At 40.0% G+C, this 14,828-nt stretch overlaps 1 protein-coding gene across 2 annotated transcripts in view; it reads right to left on the bottom strand.

The window, feature by feature from the left end:
* ZDHHC13 (zinc finger DHHC-type palmitoyltransferase 13) overlaps positions 1–14,828 on the bottom strand; it is a 50,346-nt gene that overhangs the window by 7,914 nt on the left and 27,604 nt on the right. For both annotated transcript variants that reach the window (XM_007118934.4, XM_055091562.1), the window contains exons 9-14: positions 13,744–13,877; positions 10,526–10,626; positions 5,382–5,506; positions 4,450–4,512; positions 3,661–3,754; positions 1,940–2,023 (exon numbers count right to left, since the gene is read on the bottom strand). In XM_007118934.4, coding sequence (XP_007118996.2) covers positions 1,940–2,023; positions 3,661–3,754; positions 4,450–4,512; positions 5,382–5,506; positions 10,526–10,626; positions 13,744–13,877 — 601 coding nt within the window. The remainder of the gene's footprint in view (positions 1–1,939; positions 2,024–3,660; positions 3,755–4,449; positions 4,513–5,381; positions 5,507–10,525; positions 10,627–13,743; positions 13,878–14,828) is intronic.

Raw genomic sequence — 14,828 nt, 5'->3', positions numbered from 1 at the left:
AAGCAACTTGGAAAGAATGAATGTGATGGAAAATTACTTCTGTCCTTATCAATACAGTCGTATGCTGGACATAGCCACCACAGAAAGATGACTATTTTTAGTGAAGAGAGAGAATGGGGAGAGACAAGAGTGGTGTAACGTCTGGCTCCTCTCCCCGAGGATCAAGTCCAAGGGACAAGTTGGTCCATGGGCCAGCTTTTCCAGGAGTATGCTTTATTGTCAGGCCTTAAAAAGGCAGCTCTTTCGACAGAAAGAAGCACTGTCATAAAAATCTTTTATTTCTTACAACACAGAACATAATCTAAGAGGTTTTAAAATTTCAATGCTTAGGATTTCTGATGGCCTTTGACAAGAACTGAGATCAGGGATCACAACCTTCTGACTTAGGTCCATCTGAGATGGTGGCAGTTACACTGAGCTACAAAAGCATTCCCTAGTGATCAGAGACACCAAAGGTGTCTGGTAGGGAGAAGGGCTGACAAGGTAACTGAGGTCCCCTCCATGCCTACGGCAGGGCTAAAAATAGATCATTTCGTAGATTTTAATTAACAATCTCTAAAAAGGAAATCCTAAACAAAACAAAACTTGTAATACTGGATGTTTCTGGAGAAGAGATCTGGGAGGCTGGGGACAGCACAGGAGGAACTGTCTTTCAAAAACTAAACAAAATTTAAACTAGAGAAAGCCAGTGGGTGAGTGGGGTGGGGAGTGTAAGGTGCGGTGGGACTTGGGATGCTAAAAGGGGAAAAGAAAAGATGTAGGAAAAAACTTTCCGGGCTTCCCTGGTGGTGCAGTGGTTGAGGGTCCGCCTGCCGATGCAGGGGACACGGGTTCATGCCCCGGTCCGGGAAGATCCCACATGCCGCGGAGCGGCTGGGCCCGTGAGCCATGGCCGCTGAGCCTGCGCGTCCGGAGCCTGAGCTCCACAACGGGAGAGGCCACAACAGTGAGAGGCCCAACTTTCCCCGTCTTCCTGAATCATTTCAGATCTTAGCTCAAGCAACAAACTAGCATTCTACTGGCAAAATCTAAGACTTAAGCGTGAGTTAAACAGGAGGGTGGATGGAAACAGATCAGTAGCGAAGCGTCTGCCCCTAGATCCAAATTCTCCTAAAACCTTCAGAATAAATGAATAATAAACAGTTAAACAAATAAAGTCAAAATAAACTACAAGCACAGTAATTGTTTCTGGTTGGTCAGGTAAACCTATTCCAAGGTCTGAAAAGCATAGTCATGCAATTCTTAAGAGCTAACCAAAATCCTCCCTGCTTCAATTTAAACCCTGTTCTTAGTTGCTCACCTTGGACCAGCTCAACGTCACTCCCTACATGAGACTCCCTCAACGCCCTTCTGCACTGCTGTTGAAAAGTTATTTGCCTTTCTCAGGGATGCAGAATAAGCGAGCTAATGTTTTCTTCCAAGTTATTATTTCCGACCTTTCGATCATTGTTACTGTTTTCCCATCAGTTCTAAGTTGTGACTTGACATCTGTCAAATGGCATGAGCTTTCAGAGTTTTGTTCCTTAATTACTGTGACCACCTCCACCTCCCTCCCACAACCTCTCTAGCACCAATCTTTTTTTTTCCCCTAGTTTATTTACTTATCACTTCCCTTGCTTTGTACTTGAACACCTGATTTTTACTCATTTCACTGGGAGATAAATCTGCACTTACCTTAAATGAATCTCTATTTCTGACCACTTCTCAAATTTATCACGGTCACTTTAGAGTAGAATCTCTTCCAAACTACTGACAACTAACCTCTTCTAGCACTTCTTGCAGCTTCCCAATGCTGAGAGCATCTTAGAGACATTTGTTTCATTTTTATTAGGGTATGGTTTATAGTCATCCAGCCGGAATGTGAGATACAAGAGTTTACAAGAAAAAGTATATGTGAGTGTGGGTGCATAAGTTTGCTATAAGAAAAGTTTATACTTACAGATGAAAGATTCATATATAATCCAGTCACACACAATGGAAAGGAAAAATAAGAAGAATATGTAATAATGATGGTTGCCAAAACCTGTATCAAAAAGAAAAACATGTTTAATACCTTCTTCCAATGATTTTCCAGATCAAGACCTTATTAAACCACTTCCCTGTCAAAAGCCTTCACCAAAGTAAAGAAGAAATAAGCTGTTGTTTTGCTTTTAAATACCATTAAACCCAAACCAGACAGCTCTAATATGTCATGCTCAATTGTCCATGTTAACTAAACTAATATTTATTCATTATTTACCTAAAAGAAGACACTTCTTTCTTGGAGAGAACAAATACAGCTCTAGGATGGCCTATAGAGCATTGGAGGGAGGGGAGGAGGCAGGATTTGGGGCAAGTCATACCCTGTTTCTTCCTTCCTTCCGTGTAATAAGTTTATATAAGTACAACTTCTGGACATCAAGTACTGACTTAATCAGGGGAACAGAGAAAACAAATCTGAGGGGCAACAGATATATTGCAGGAGACTGACATAGCAAAAGAGGGGCAACCTGTGGTGTGAGAAAGGCCTACAGAAGCAAAGAAAGGGTGAGGGGGCCAGGCAAGCAAGCCCCGCCGCTGCACGTGCTGCCCCCGTGATGCTGGAGATGGCAGCACTTTGATGCTAATGACACAAAAGCTCCTTAGCCACCGTCTCATTCCCACCTCCTGCTGAGGTAGCGGAGCCCGGCAGGAGCAATGCCCGCTGGAACCAGGAGGCCCAGACTTACGAATGGCAAGCGGTGTGACCATAGGGACATCCTTTAACTTCTCTGACTCAGTGCTCTTACTTTTAATATGGGGAAAATACCTCTTCTGTCTACTTCACAGGCCTGTGGCAACCAAACAGGATGACATAAGTGAGAACACCACGTAAACGCAGTGCGATAAAGACATGGGGGCTCACACTATTGTTTTCCCACTGACATTCAAAGCTGCCTGTTATAATGCCACTCATCTCGTCTCTGTGGTGGGATGGGGTGCACGAAGCCTGGAAGCCCGGGAAGTCTCTCTTCGCCTGTTCTCTAGGAATGGTGGAGAACATCAAAATGCACCGAGGAAAGCTGCCTGAGCTGAGGCAGCCTTTTGTTCATCAAGATTATACATGCACAGCCTCCCCTGAAGACCCATGACCATAGTTCCTCTGAAGTTCCTCATAATAAAGCCCTGGCTTTTACTGTGACGGCTCGGAGGAAACCCAGGGCTTCAGATCAGAACACTCCCTGGGTGGAAGGCAATCCCCAGACCCCTGCCGTCTCTGGTTCTAGCACCTACCTGAGCCTTAGAGGCAAGTAGAGAAGGTAAATAAAAGGGACAAGACACAAAATGTGGAAAAGACATGGTATCTGGAGTGGAAGACTGACACTACTAAAGTGATCTCAAGCAAATAATTTGACCTTTAAAATTTTTTCAACTCTAAAATGGAGGCAATAATACCAACCTCTGATGTTCAAATAGGATACTATATATGAAGGTACTTTATACATGTTAAAATATTATACAAATTACATTAATTATTACTATTAACATCAAGAGTCAGTGTTCCAAAAGTGTTAGACCACAAAGCTGATGCTCTGACAAGCAAGAATGGACCCCTTACGTGCTTTCCACTTTTTCTGAGTCACACACATAACTAAAGAGAGCTGAACTTCAAAACGGTAAATGGAAACTTGACCCTCTCACCGATGCACCGTCCAGTCCACAGGCAATGTTGATCATACCGAGCCACACAGGAGTTGCACACATGGCAATGGAGTGACCTTAATGGCTTCCTTATCTAAGTGGACAATTAAGAGAGATCTAAGCAAAAATCAGAATCTCAAAGTGGTTAACAAATCAAAAGCAAAATCTTATTCCTAAATTATAACGACGTTGGCACAAATAATCCTAAATCGATCATCAATTCACTTAGAGGCTCTGGAATGCCTTATTACTATTTACTTCCACATGTCTAATTAGGCCATCACTAAAAGGGATTTGAATTCCAGAGCTTACTGACACTGACTAAGGGGAAAAGAGGCAGCACCACACAGCAGAATGAGCCCTGGACTAAGAAAAAGGGAACCGAGTTACACTTCTGGTTCTGCCAATAATTTAGGGAAAGTTACTTCCTCCCTTTAGGCTATGAATCTTCAGTTGCTATATCAAAGGTTTCACTAAGTGGTTTCTAGGGTCATCATGAGCCTCTGACTCCAAGTTAGTTCTAACATATGCTTCATGGCAGGAAAAAGCAAACACACAAAGAGATTTAACCACAGGCAACTTCAAGAGATTACAAACATCATTCTCCCACATGTTCAAGGCAGAAGACTGTTCTGACAGTAATGCAAAATTAAAAAAAACAAATTTTACACCTGGTAAAAAGAAAGGTGTATAAATATACCATGAAGATTTGAAAATGCTTACATGAACAATGTAACCAAGGATTTGCTTTACGATGGGAAAAAAATTATAAAGAAAAGACTCACTCACAAGACATGATGTACAAAATGTTCTGAAATCCAGAGAGCCAGTCTCTGCAAGGGTGATGATATTCTGAAAGACATCAAGTTTGACCTTAAGTTTGCGTTTTATTGGGGAATGGATGATGCATGGTTACATACCATTCTCACAGCTCTCTCTTCAAACTGAGGTAGCTAGAAAAGCAACTTAGAAGACTTGCCACCATATCATTCTGTGCTTGAAATATGTGACTTTTCAAGGCTGCATTTTCAACCATAGCCAATAAATTAGAATGCACAAAAATTACACCCCCCTTTTCTCCATGAATGGCAATGATTTCTCAGTTATAATATGCTAGAGAAAAATAAATACACACGTTATACACTCATAAAAGAGGAACAAAAACCACCTATACATCAGAACTGATGGTTATAAGCACCAAAGGCAGTCTTTCAGGAACACTGGCTTTAGGTAACAAAGAAGACAACAGTCTCTCCAACTTCTAAACATTCAGGAGCAATGGAAGACACATCATGTCATCTGACAATTTCATGTCTGAGGAAGAGAAGGGGCATCTTCTCAGCCAGTAAGGAGAAGGACTCTCCTTGACCCCTGCCTAGATACCCTCCATGTACTTAATGGGGGAATTTAAACTGTATGATCACTATCTAAGTATTACTATAAAGAAGTAGGCGCTCATCTTTACTGACAGAAATTATATCTGAAAAAGTCCCAGTGGGATATCACTGTAATAAAAAATAAAAATATTTTTTAAACTTTCATATAAATAAACGACAGTGGAGAAATCTGTTTGTTGATTTTAATCATCCCACATTTACACTGCATCTATTAGGTCCCAGGCACTAGAGACATAGGCACGACGAAAACCAACATGTTCGTGACCCTCTATAGTTTCCATACCCTCCTATAAAAATATCAGTAACATTACAGAGAAAGCTCACCATCTTCCTTTCTTCTTCAGAAGCCTTAGTGAAGCCTGGATCAGTTGCCCAAGTCTTGTAGAAAAAGTAGAGGAAGGCTACTATGCTGAGAATGAAAATGAAATAGAAAGTGGTGCCTGCTAAACGTTAAAGCAAAGTTAAGGAACATATCAGACTTCCAGTAAGAACAGCCTAATGATGATGAAAGAAAATTTCATCACTGGTGCCTAAGAGTCTCTTTTCTCTGCATTCTAGCCTCACCTTCTCTTACGTACACATATCCCTACCCTCAAACCTGGCCCCATTCAATGCTCTAATCCTGTAGGAATTTGCTCATAGTTGGCTAATAATTAATCTCTTCTCATTAGTTGAAACTCATATAAAATATTGATAGGAATAGTTATAATATGTGAAGAACCTCCTAAAAATTGAAAAACCTTCCAGATCCAAATAAATTAATATCTAAACGGTGTAACTGTGGCTCTCCTGTGCACATCTAAAACAGTATTTTCTGATCATTTTAACAAAATTAGTCAAAGAAACAAACCACTGAATTTAGAGAGGCCAACTAAAAATATTTCCCTATATATTAAATTAATGCTAGCAAAGATTTCCTACTGGAAAGTTGTCATAACTTAATCCTTGTAACTGTATTAGGCTGAGTTAATTCAGAAACAAACTGCTCTCCTTGCAAAGTGATTACAAATCAGATACTATTTGGAAAGGCAGATATTATGGATAAATTAAGATAAAGTGTTTCAAGGATAAACATTACCCACTTTGAAGTGTTTTTGAAATGGTACAAATTCTTTGTATAAAAAAGTAAAATTCTGCCCCAGGGAGAGACAAATGAACGTGCAATAATAAACCAGTACGTCAGTAGTAAACCAGTTCTCCTTGCCCAATTTAAATCACCATATCGACATAGTAACTGTATCTGCCTTCCAAGGTGTTACCAAGATGTTCTTGTGCTAAACTTCAGAGTGGAAAAGGTGGCCATAAAATAAAATTCTGAACGCTTGCTATTCAAAGTGTGGTCCATGGGTCCCACAGCAATGGCTTTACCTGGAAGCTTTGTTACAAGGGCAGAATTCCAGACCTCACCCCAGACCTGCAGAAGCAGACTCTAGACTTTAACAAGATCCCTAGAGGATGCACATGCACATTATAGTTTGAGAAGCACTGCTCTAGCCCACAAAAACCAACACAACCACATCTGGTTCAGGTAGGCAGGAACGAATCTTGTTGGTTTAGTTTATCTGTTTATCTGTAGATGAGCCTGGCTTTAAGAAAGAGATAGGATCCAAAAAAGTTGTGTGAAACTGAAATTTAATTCCCATAAAATCCTGATCAACACACATGACACAGTCTCAAAAACACATTCAGTTTAATCACGTGATAATCTCATGTGTATTGACTGGACCAAATTTTGGGCTCTTATTCTGAATAATTTTCAAAACCAATCCCAGGAGAGTCAATGGATTTTCTCCTTCCAAGTAAACTGAATCGCACTACATTCCCTCACACGAAAGCCAAACATTCCTTTTGCTTCCATGTCCTTGCTCTGTGTGGTTCATTGCCCTCAAGTGCTCCCCACTTCACCCCATCTACTTCTAAAGCCACATTTTTGGGACGTCCAAGTCCTAACTGCCTTCCAGACCTAACTTAAAATCCCCCTTCCCCCTTTAGGTCTTTCCTGATTCCCTATGGGAAAGGATTCTCTCCCTTCCCTGAACCTAAGAATGCTTATTCTACAGCACTTAGCCCTTAGGTCATAGTTGCTTGTAGACATCGCAGCCTCCCCAGTTGGCTTGTGACCCTTTTGCAGTTAAAAAGTTTCTCAATGTGGCTCTAAAATCTGCCTTTTTATAACTTGGACTAACTGGTTTTCATCATTTAGCTCCCTTTATTTCTACACTGTAGATCTACACTATAGGTGTCCTATAGATAGACCCTATAGAAGCTGCTTCCCCATTTGTTCAATAATTATTGAGTGCTCATTCTATACAGTGCACTGGCTTCCAAATGACAGACTTCCAAACACCTGAAATTGGAAGGCAGAGCTCACACCTCCAGGATAAGCAGCAACAGCATTCCTCCTACAACACACTCTCCTGGGTATGTTCCTGCTTTGTTCCTGCTCTCTTTTAAAAGAACACATCTGGGCTTCCCTGGTGGCGCAGTGGTTGAGAGTCCGCCTGCCGATGCAGGGGACATGGGTTCGTGCCCCGGTCTGGGAAGATCCCATGTGCCGCGGAGCAGCTGGACCCGTGAGCCATGGCCGCTGAGCCTGCGCTCCACAACGGGAGAGGCCACAACAGTGAGAGGCCCGTGTACTGCAAAAAAAAAAAAAAAAAAAAAAAAAAGAAGAACACATCTCAGGTGTGTCCTGACCAGGGCAGAAGACAGTGAGACTGCTGATGTCTTTTCCTTGGACACTCACATTGTCCTTATATACTGGCTTCCTTGAAAGCTGCATCACTACCCATGCTGGGTTTTTAGTCAAAGCTCCTGGTTCTTTTTCACTTGACCGGAACCTATGTCATGCCCACAACAATGCGCACTTGTACAAGTTGATCCTCTGAAACCCAGTATTAGGGCTTCACATATTTATCCTTCTTAAACTTAACTCAGCTAGAGACGGAATCACAAATGTAACGTTCAGTGGTTCGCCATCTCTTTCCTGAATCCTCATCTTACTTCCAAACTCATCAGTTAGGTCCTCTCTCCTCTCAAACCTGCCTCATAAAAGATAAACACATTATTTCCTGAACACATAAAAGGCACCAGAAGAAACTGTTCATCTGAGGAGCTAACCTAGAGCTGCTCTTAAAATTAATCCCAACATGTAGCCTTCCACACAGATTTTATTCATAAGAGCAATTAATAATAATAATAAAATAATAGGTATTCTTTACAGAATGGGGACTATGGCCAGCACTTTACAGACATCCTAGCGTAGTCATCCTTGCAGCTGCCCCATGAACTTGGTACTGTTATCCCCAATTTACAGAAAAACTGAGACTCAGTGAAATTATTTGCCCAATGGTACATAACTAGTAAGAAAAAAAAGCCTAAACTCCAATTCATTCTGTCTGATTCCAAAGACCGTACTCTTTCCACAGTTTCCCAGACCCTCTTCCCACGATGGGCAAGGCGGCTGTGGGAGTGGAAGCCCCATGCAATCCACACTTGGCAACACGGCTAGTCTACACTCTCAGGCTGTGTCTTTCCAGGGCAGCACCTCAGTGCACACCCAAGGCAGTTCAAACAGCATTTAGCATTCAGCCTGAAAAACACTGATCTGATGGCGCCACCTACTGACCAACCTGCCCTCACCAGCAGTGGCCTCACATGGGTGCTTAGATCAAACGGCTTCATGCTGTACGTGTGAGTAAAATACCTTCCTGTCAACTCCAACCACTTAAGATTCTGTCCAGCTATGGAAATCAAAACAGTTCTTCTGATATAATGACATCTTCACAAATATTGAACAGCAGTAAACTCAACTGAATACTAAGCTGAATACTAACTAAATACCTCTGTAATTGAGGTTTTCAAACTACAGTGGAGTAACATGTTTGTTAATACTAATGTTGCAAATTTGAAATAATTCAATGTAAAAACTACCACATTTCAGGTGCAAAATTTGAAATAGTGCGAGTTTCTCACATTTTAAAAATTCATCAAGAAACACAATTTTTAAACTGTGTTTACTCCACTGCATGTGAGTTGGTAAATAAAAGTATCAGCCAGCCCTTTCAGTACCATGTCAACTACCATAGGATTTACCAGCCTTGGGACTTCAACTAGTGATAAAGTATTTTTGTATCACATTATGATGTCATCCAAGCCTTTATTAAGTGGTGGTAATAAGGCTAGTGCTTAAAAAGCTGCCTTCAAATCAGTAATTATGAGACAAAGGTTAGATGTAATAAAATCTTTTGAAAAAAGTCAAATGCCCTCCATAGTATGCTGTGCCATTCATTTAGATTAAAGGAATCTGAAAAATATTAGAGATAATGCTCAGAAATAAAAAGCATCCTTAAAAGTAAAAACATGCTATATAGTGAAGGGAGATGTATGTACTCTGAGAACTCATATGCCTCTCTCACTTTACATTTATTCCTAAGAAAAAATATTCTTGAACTGAGTGTAAGCATCTCCCTCATAAACAATATTCTTTCTTTTCAAGTGTGTCATTACCAGAAAGAGAAATAACATAGAGCTAAAGGAATACGCTTAAAGGTACATGTCTATCTACCATACCCCTTCTTCTCTTACCCTGTAAGGAAAGCAAGACTTTAAAGTCTTTCTAGGGTCCTTTGAAGGGGAGAAAGGAGCCTGGAAAGAGGTGGGAACATCAAAAATTGTAGAAAATGCCTCCTTCCCAATGGGAGCTATAAGTGACTATAAACCAAGAAGTAACCCCTATCCCCACTTCTAGCTGACTAGACTTGGCCTGGGCCCTGCTCCTCGAGTGATAAACCTATCCCTTAGATGAGTTTTTTTTTAAGCTACGGGCTGCCATCCATTAGTAGGTCATGAAAGAAATAAATGGGCTATGACCAGCATTTGTTAAAAAGGAAATAGAATAGGATAAAACAACAAAATATCAGAGTAAAGCACATATTCGGATTATTGTTTTCTGAAACTTTTTTTCACATACGTTTTGGGTGGCAATGCAAATTTATTTTTACTGTGTACTGAAAATCACTGCCTTGGATAATAACACTGCACTGACCATTGCTGAGGAGGACACATTTCCTCCAGTATTCTTCCCATGCAGGAGACCTTGGTACCCAGAAGATTTATTCATCACCTATAACTGCTGACCAAGTTAAAAGAACCATCGGACCTTGAAGAGAATCTCAAGGCAATACAACAAATTTTTATGGATCTAAATAAAACAGTAATTCATTATATTGTTTCCTTCCTATGAGTTATCAATACTAGACACCTGCTGTTTCCACAGTGTACTCTGAGATCATTTCCAGAATTCAGTAGATTTCCAACATTAAACATCTTCAACCAGGACCATTAAATGAATATAAATTTGACTTACTTTCCCTGGATCTCTTCTAGTAGCTAAATTTCTAACAATGGCATTAGTAATTTTTAAAAACAAAATGAGATATGCATTTAAATGTAACCTGGAAGGATATCAGGAACAAATAAGATGAACCAAGTCACAAATATCCAAAAAATGGAACTCAGCAGAAAGACTGTTGGTAAGTACATAAGGCTCTTATACCCGACCAAGAACCTAAAAGAAAAAAAGGATAAACATAGGTATTAGTGAAAATAAGCTCGAATCATATTAATTTTAGCTCTAATCCCCTTAAGTAATAATAGTAATAATAATGATGCCCTCACATAACAACAACAGCTTTCACTGAGTGCTATGCGCCACTTTCCATGTGGTAACAGAGTTACACACCATCATCACCCCATTTTGCATGTGAGAAAACTGAAGCACCGGGACCTCATGAAGTGAATGTTCTAGTTCCCATAATTAACTTATACATTATTCCATTCCCAATAACTTTATACTTTCAAATCTTTTTTACTTCTATTGCAACATATATTTGTATTTCTTTCTTTTTTGGCATATCCTATTTTCAAATACTCCAAAATGCAAAAATATAAATCCTTGGAGATTCACCTTTGCATTTAACAAGCTTTCTTCTAGAGGCTAGCAGTGTATTTTTGAAACATACAGATGCACACAACCTTGAGCACTTTCATCCTACCAACAGCTTGCAAAGCAGACCCTCGACGTAAAAAGACACATAAAAGGCTAACAGTGACACTAGTCATCAAACACCAACCATCTCACTTGGGTCAAAAGCAACTTGGAAGTCCACATATAACTTATTCAAACGTTTAATATTCTCGTTTCAAATGAAAAAAAATCTGTCTTTTACAATAAATACTAAATATAGTAAATTGGTGCATGAATAGATTTACCTGGATCTACTTTAAAATTTATACCAGAAAAAAAAAGGTTGATGAATTAAAGGGTTTTTAAAAAGCTATCAAGATCATAAACACAATTATGATAAAATAATATTTGACAACAACTAAAGATCCCAAGCCTCAGGTCCCCAGTATGCTGCCAGAATAGGCCAAACAGAGCCCATGTAATCTCCACGGCATGGCTTGTCTGAGATTTTGCAGCAAAATATGTTTGACCTAATTAAGTGGTGCAGTGAACTACCTAGTTTGTAACAGCCTGCTACTATGACCTGTCTACTTCTAACAGGTATCTCATAGCAGCCTGGATCAATAAGCAACCTCCCATGGAGCCTAATAATAGTGGAAGTTTACAGCTGTTTACCTCCATGAAATTGGGACTCTATAGAGTGGGAGAAATAAAAGCAGTTGCCATATGAATTTGTCTCCTATTTGAATAGTGTACATATGCTAAGCCTAGCATATGAAGCCCTCAACTCTCAAACAAAAGTTTCCATATAAATTTTTTGTAATGTGAGTTTCTATTAAAACAAACAAAATCTCAAATGCCCCTATCCTAGGTGAGTAGATACTGCCAGCCTTTGCTTTCTTTCTGGAAAAAAGAAAAACGTGATGATTTTAATTTGGCTTAAAATTTATCTGAAGACCAAGTCAACCCAATTAGTGGAAAATAAATGAATATCTCTAACTTATAAGTTTTCTGAATAACAGACAATTTTAGGCATTTTGCTATTTTTCAGAAATCTGAACTTTTATTTAACATTTAAATTCATTTCCAGCCTACTGTCCTGCTCTTGAGTGATTAAGAGGTAAAATTCCCCTAATGCTTTGTTTTTTATTATAACAAAAGCAACTCATGCTTATTCTACAAAATGCTGGTAATCAAAAGAAGGACACAGAAATACTCATAACCACACCCTGAAGAGAACAACACAGCACTTCCTTTCAGATTCTCTTTTATGGATCATCATCGTTACATTTTCCTTTCAGTGACTGAAAATGTTCAACAGGAGAGACAAGTGTCCTGCTTGTATGAGCCTTACACTCCAGGAAACCGTGATTAAGTGCCATGAAGAAAATACAATGGGGTGATGCAGTACAGTCAGTCAGGCATGGCCTCGCTGAGGAGGGGACGCTGGAACTGAGGCCTGACTGACGTCTCCCGCTATGCAACAATATGGTATCAGAACCCTTCAGACAGAGACACAAGCAAGAGCCAAGGCCCCGGGTGGGAATGAGCTTGATGTGTTTTAGAAACAGAAAGAAGGATGGAGGGCAGTGAAGGGAAGAGATGATGTCAGAGGGGAAGGAATGAATTATATAATACTTCACAGGCAAGGCGTTTGGATGTCATTCTGAGAACAAGGAAAAGCCACTTGAGGGCTTTACACAAGGAGAAAAGACAGAAACTGGTTTGCCTTTTTAAAAGACCACCCTGATTGCCAAGTGAGGAGGAACTACAGGGGGGTAAGAGATGGAATCAGGAGACCAGTTGGGAGGCTTGGTCTAGGGTGCCAGCTGAGGAGAGGGAGAGAGCAGACCAGCTAGGGCAGAGCAGGAAGGACTTGGTAATGTGCTGAGTGGGGGAAGTGAGGAGAAAGGAAGAACAGAGGAGGACAGTAATCCAAGGATGGTACCCCTTATTCATGTGAGGAACTGGGTGCCATTCTACTGGGAAAGGGAGGTGAAAAGAAGAGATTGGGGTGTGACATGATTATTGAGTACTGTGTGTCAGCCACTGTTCTAACCATTGTATTTGTATTAACGATGAGGCAGGCGTTGTCACAATTATCATCCTCATTTTATAGATGAAGAAATCGAGGCACAGAGAGGTAAACCAACTGGCTCAAGGTCAGACTGTTATGTGGTAAAGCTTGACTTGAACCCAGGCAATCTTTATATATATCATGTATGAATATTTTCCTAAAAATAGAACCATACCATAGTTACTATTTTATAACCTCCTGTGATTTAATTAGGTTGTTTCAACTAAAAAACATTAAGAGCAAAAATAACTAGTTTATTAGTTTAGATTTAGATTTAGAATCTAGATTTAGAATTTAGAATAGGAAAAAACAAAATTTCTGAAAAATGGGCAAAAATGCTTCAAGATGCAAAACAGTTACAAAAATCTCCCCATTATTCACTGAGATTAGTAATTCAAAAAGTGAGCTAGGATATTTATTTTCCACCAATTGTCAATGCAGTTAAATTACTGGATTGACCAATTTGCTTTCAGTCAAATCATATGCCATCAAAGCTCTTCCCTCCCACCCTGAGGATGTTTCTACGTGATAAGTAACATTCATAGTTCAATAAAAATCTGCAACTCCAGCTAATCAGCAATAGAAATAAGCACTCAAATTGGAAATGCTATAACCAGCCTTGCAAAGATTAATATACACACCTTGGAAACAAAGATGTCAGAAAAAACAATACTATTAGAAGAAATCCTTTTAAAAGCCAAGAATCTGAATTGAAGTCCAGTATGTATCCAACAGCCCACATGGTAATCACAGAAAGCATCAGCAGCAGGAAGAGCTATTAAGAGATTCAGAATTTTAGAACTTTATGGATTTTACCTCCTAAGTATCTAATAATAATTAGTTCAATAGAAAAACTACTTCCTAAATATACAGTAACAATTAATACAACAGCAGAACACAGAATTTTTCTTCAAAATTGCAGACTGATAAATCTGAAGTTTGAGAAATTACAAAGCTTGGAAACAATCTTTTAAAAGCCTTACATTAGTAAAATGTTGCTTAAACATGTTTTGTTTTGCTTTCTTCCACTCCAAGAAATGGTGATCTTTTAAGAAAAGTGTTAATGATAGCTGACATTTTAAAAAATGATTTCTTTCAAACAGTATTATATGTCAGAAAGCATAAAGCAAGACAAAAAGACCACACAAAAATCAATACACCCAAGATTCAACGAAGAGAGTATAAGAGTTCCAACCTGGGCACCGCATGGTGCCATCCCCTAATAAAGAAGGTTAGAAGGAACAAGTTTGAATTTTGTTTAGGGCACATGGAATTGTAGATGCCTATGGACGTCTAGGAGATAGCCAGGAGTCAGTCAGAAAAGCAGGCCTACCACACAGGAGAAAACCGGGTGTTCATCAGTATACAGGTGGGAAAGCCAGGAATGAAGAGCATCCTGAGGACTGTGTGCAGGTAGAAAGGGGCAGAATCTTGGCCATTGGAAACACTCAAGGGTAAAAAAGGTAAGTCCCAAAAGGTAAGTAAGTAAGAGTGATCAGTATGACCAGAAAGGCAGGATGAGAACCAGAAGAAAGGTTCCAGTAAAGCCAGGGGAGAGAGCTTCAAGAAGGGAGTAGTGGGCTTCCCTGGCGGCGCAGTGGTTGAGAGTCCGCCTGCCGATGCAGGGGACACAGGTTCGTGCCCCAGTCCGGGAAGATCCCACGTGCCGCGGAGCGGCTGGGCCCGTGAGCCATGGCCGCTGAGCCTGTGTGTCCGGAGCCTGTGC

The sequence above is a fragment of the Physeter macrocephalus genome, chromosome 16, assembly GCF_002837175.3.
Source record: "Physeter macrocephalus isolate SW-GA chromosome 16, ASM283717v5, whole genome shotgun sequence".
Lineage (NCBI taxonomy): Eukaryota > Metazoa > Chordata > Mammalia > Artiodactyla > Physeteridae > Physeter > Physeter macrocephalus.
The sequence above is the reverse complement of the archived record's forward strand: the minus strand, read 5'-3'. Positions and strand labels throughout refer to the sequence as shown.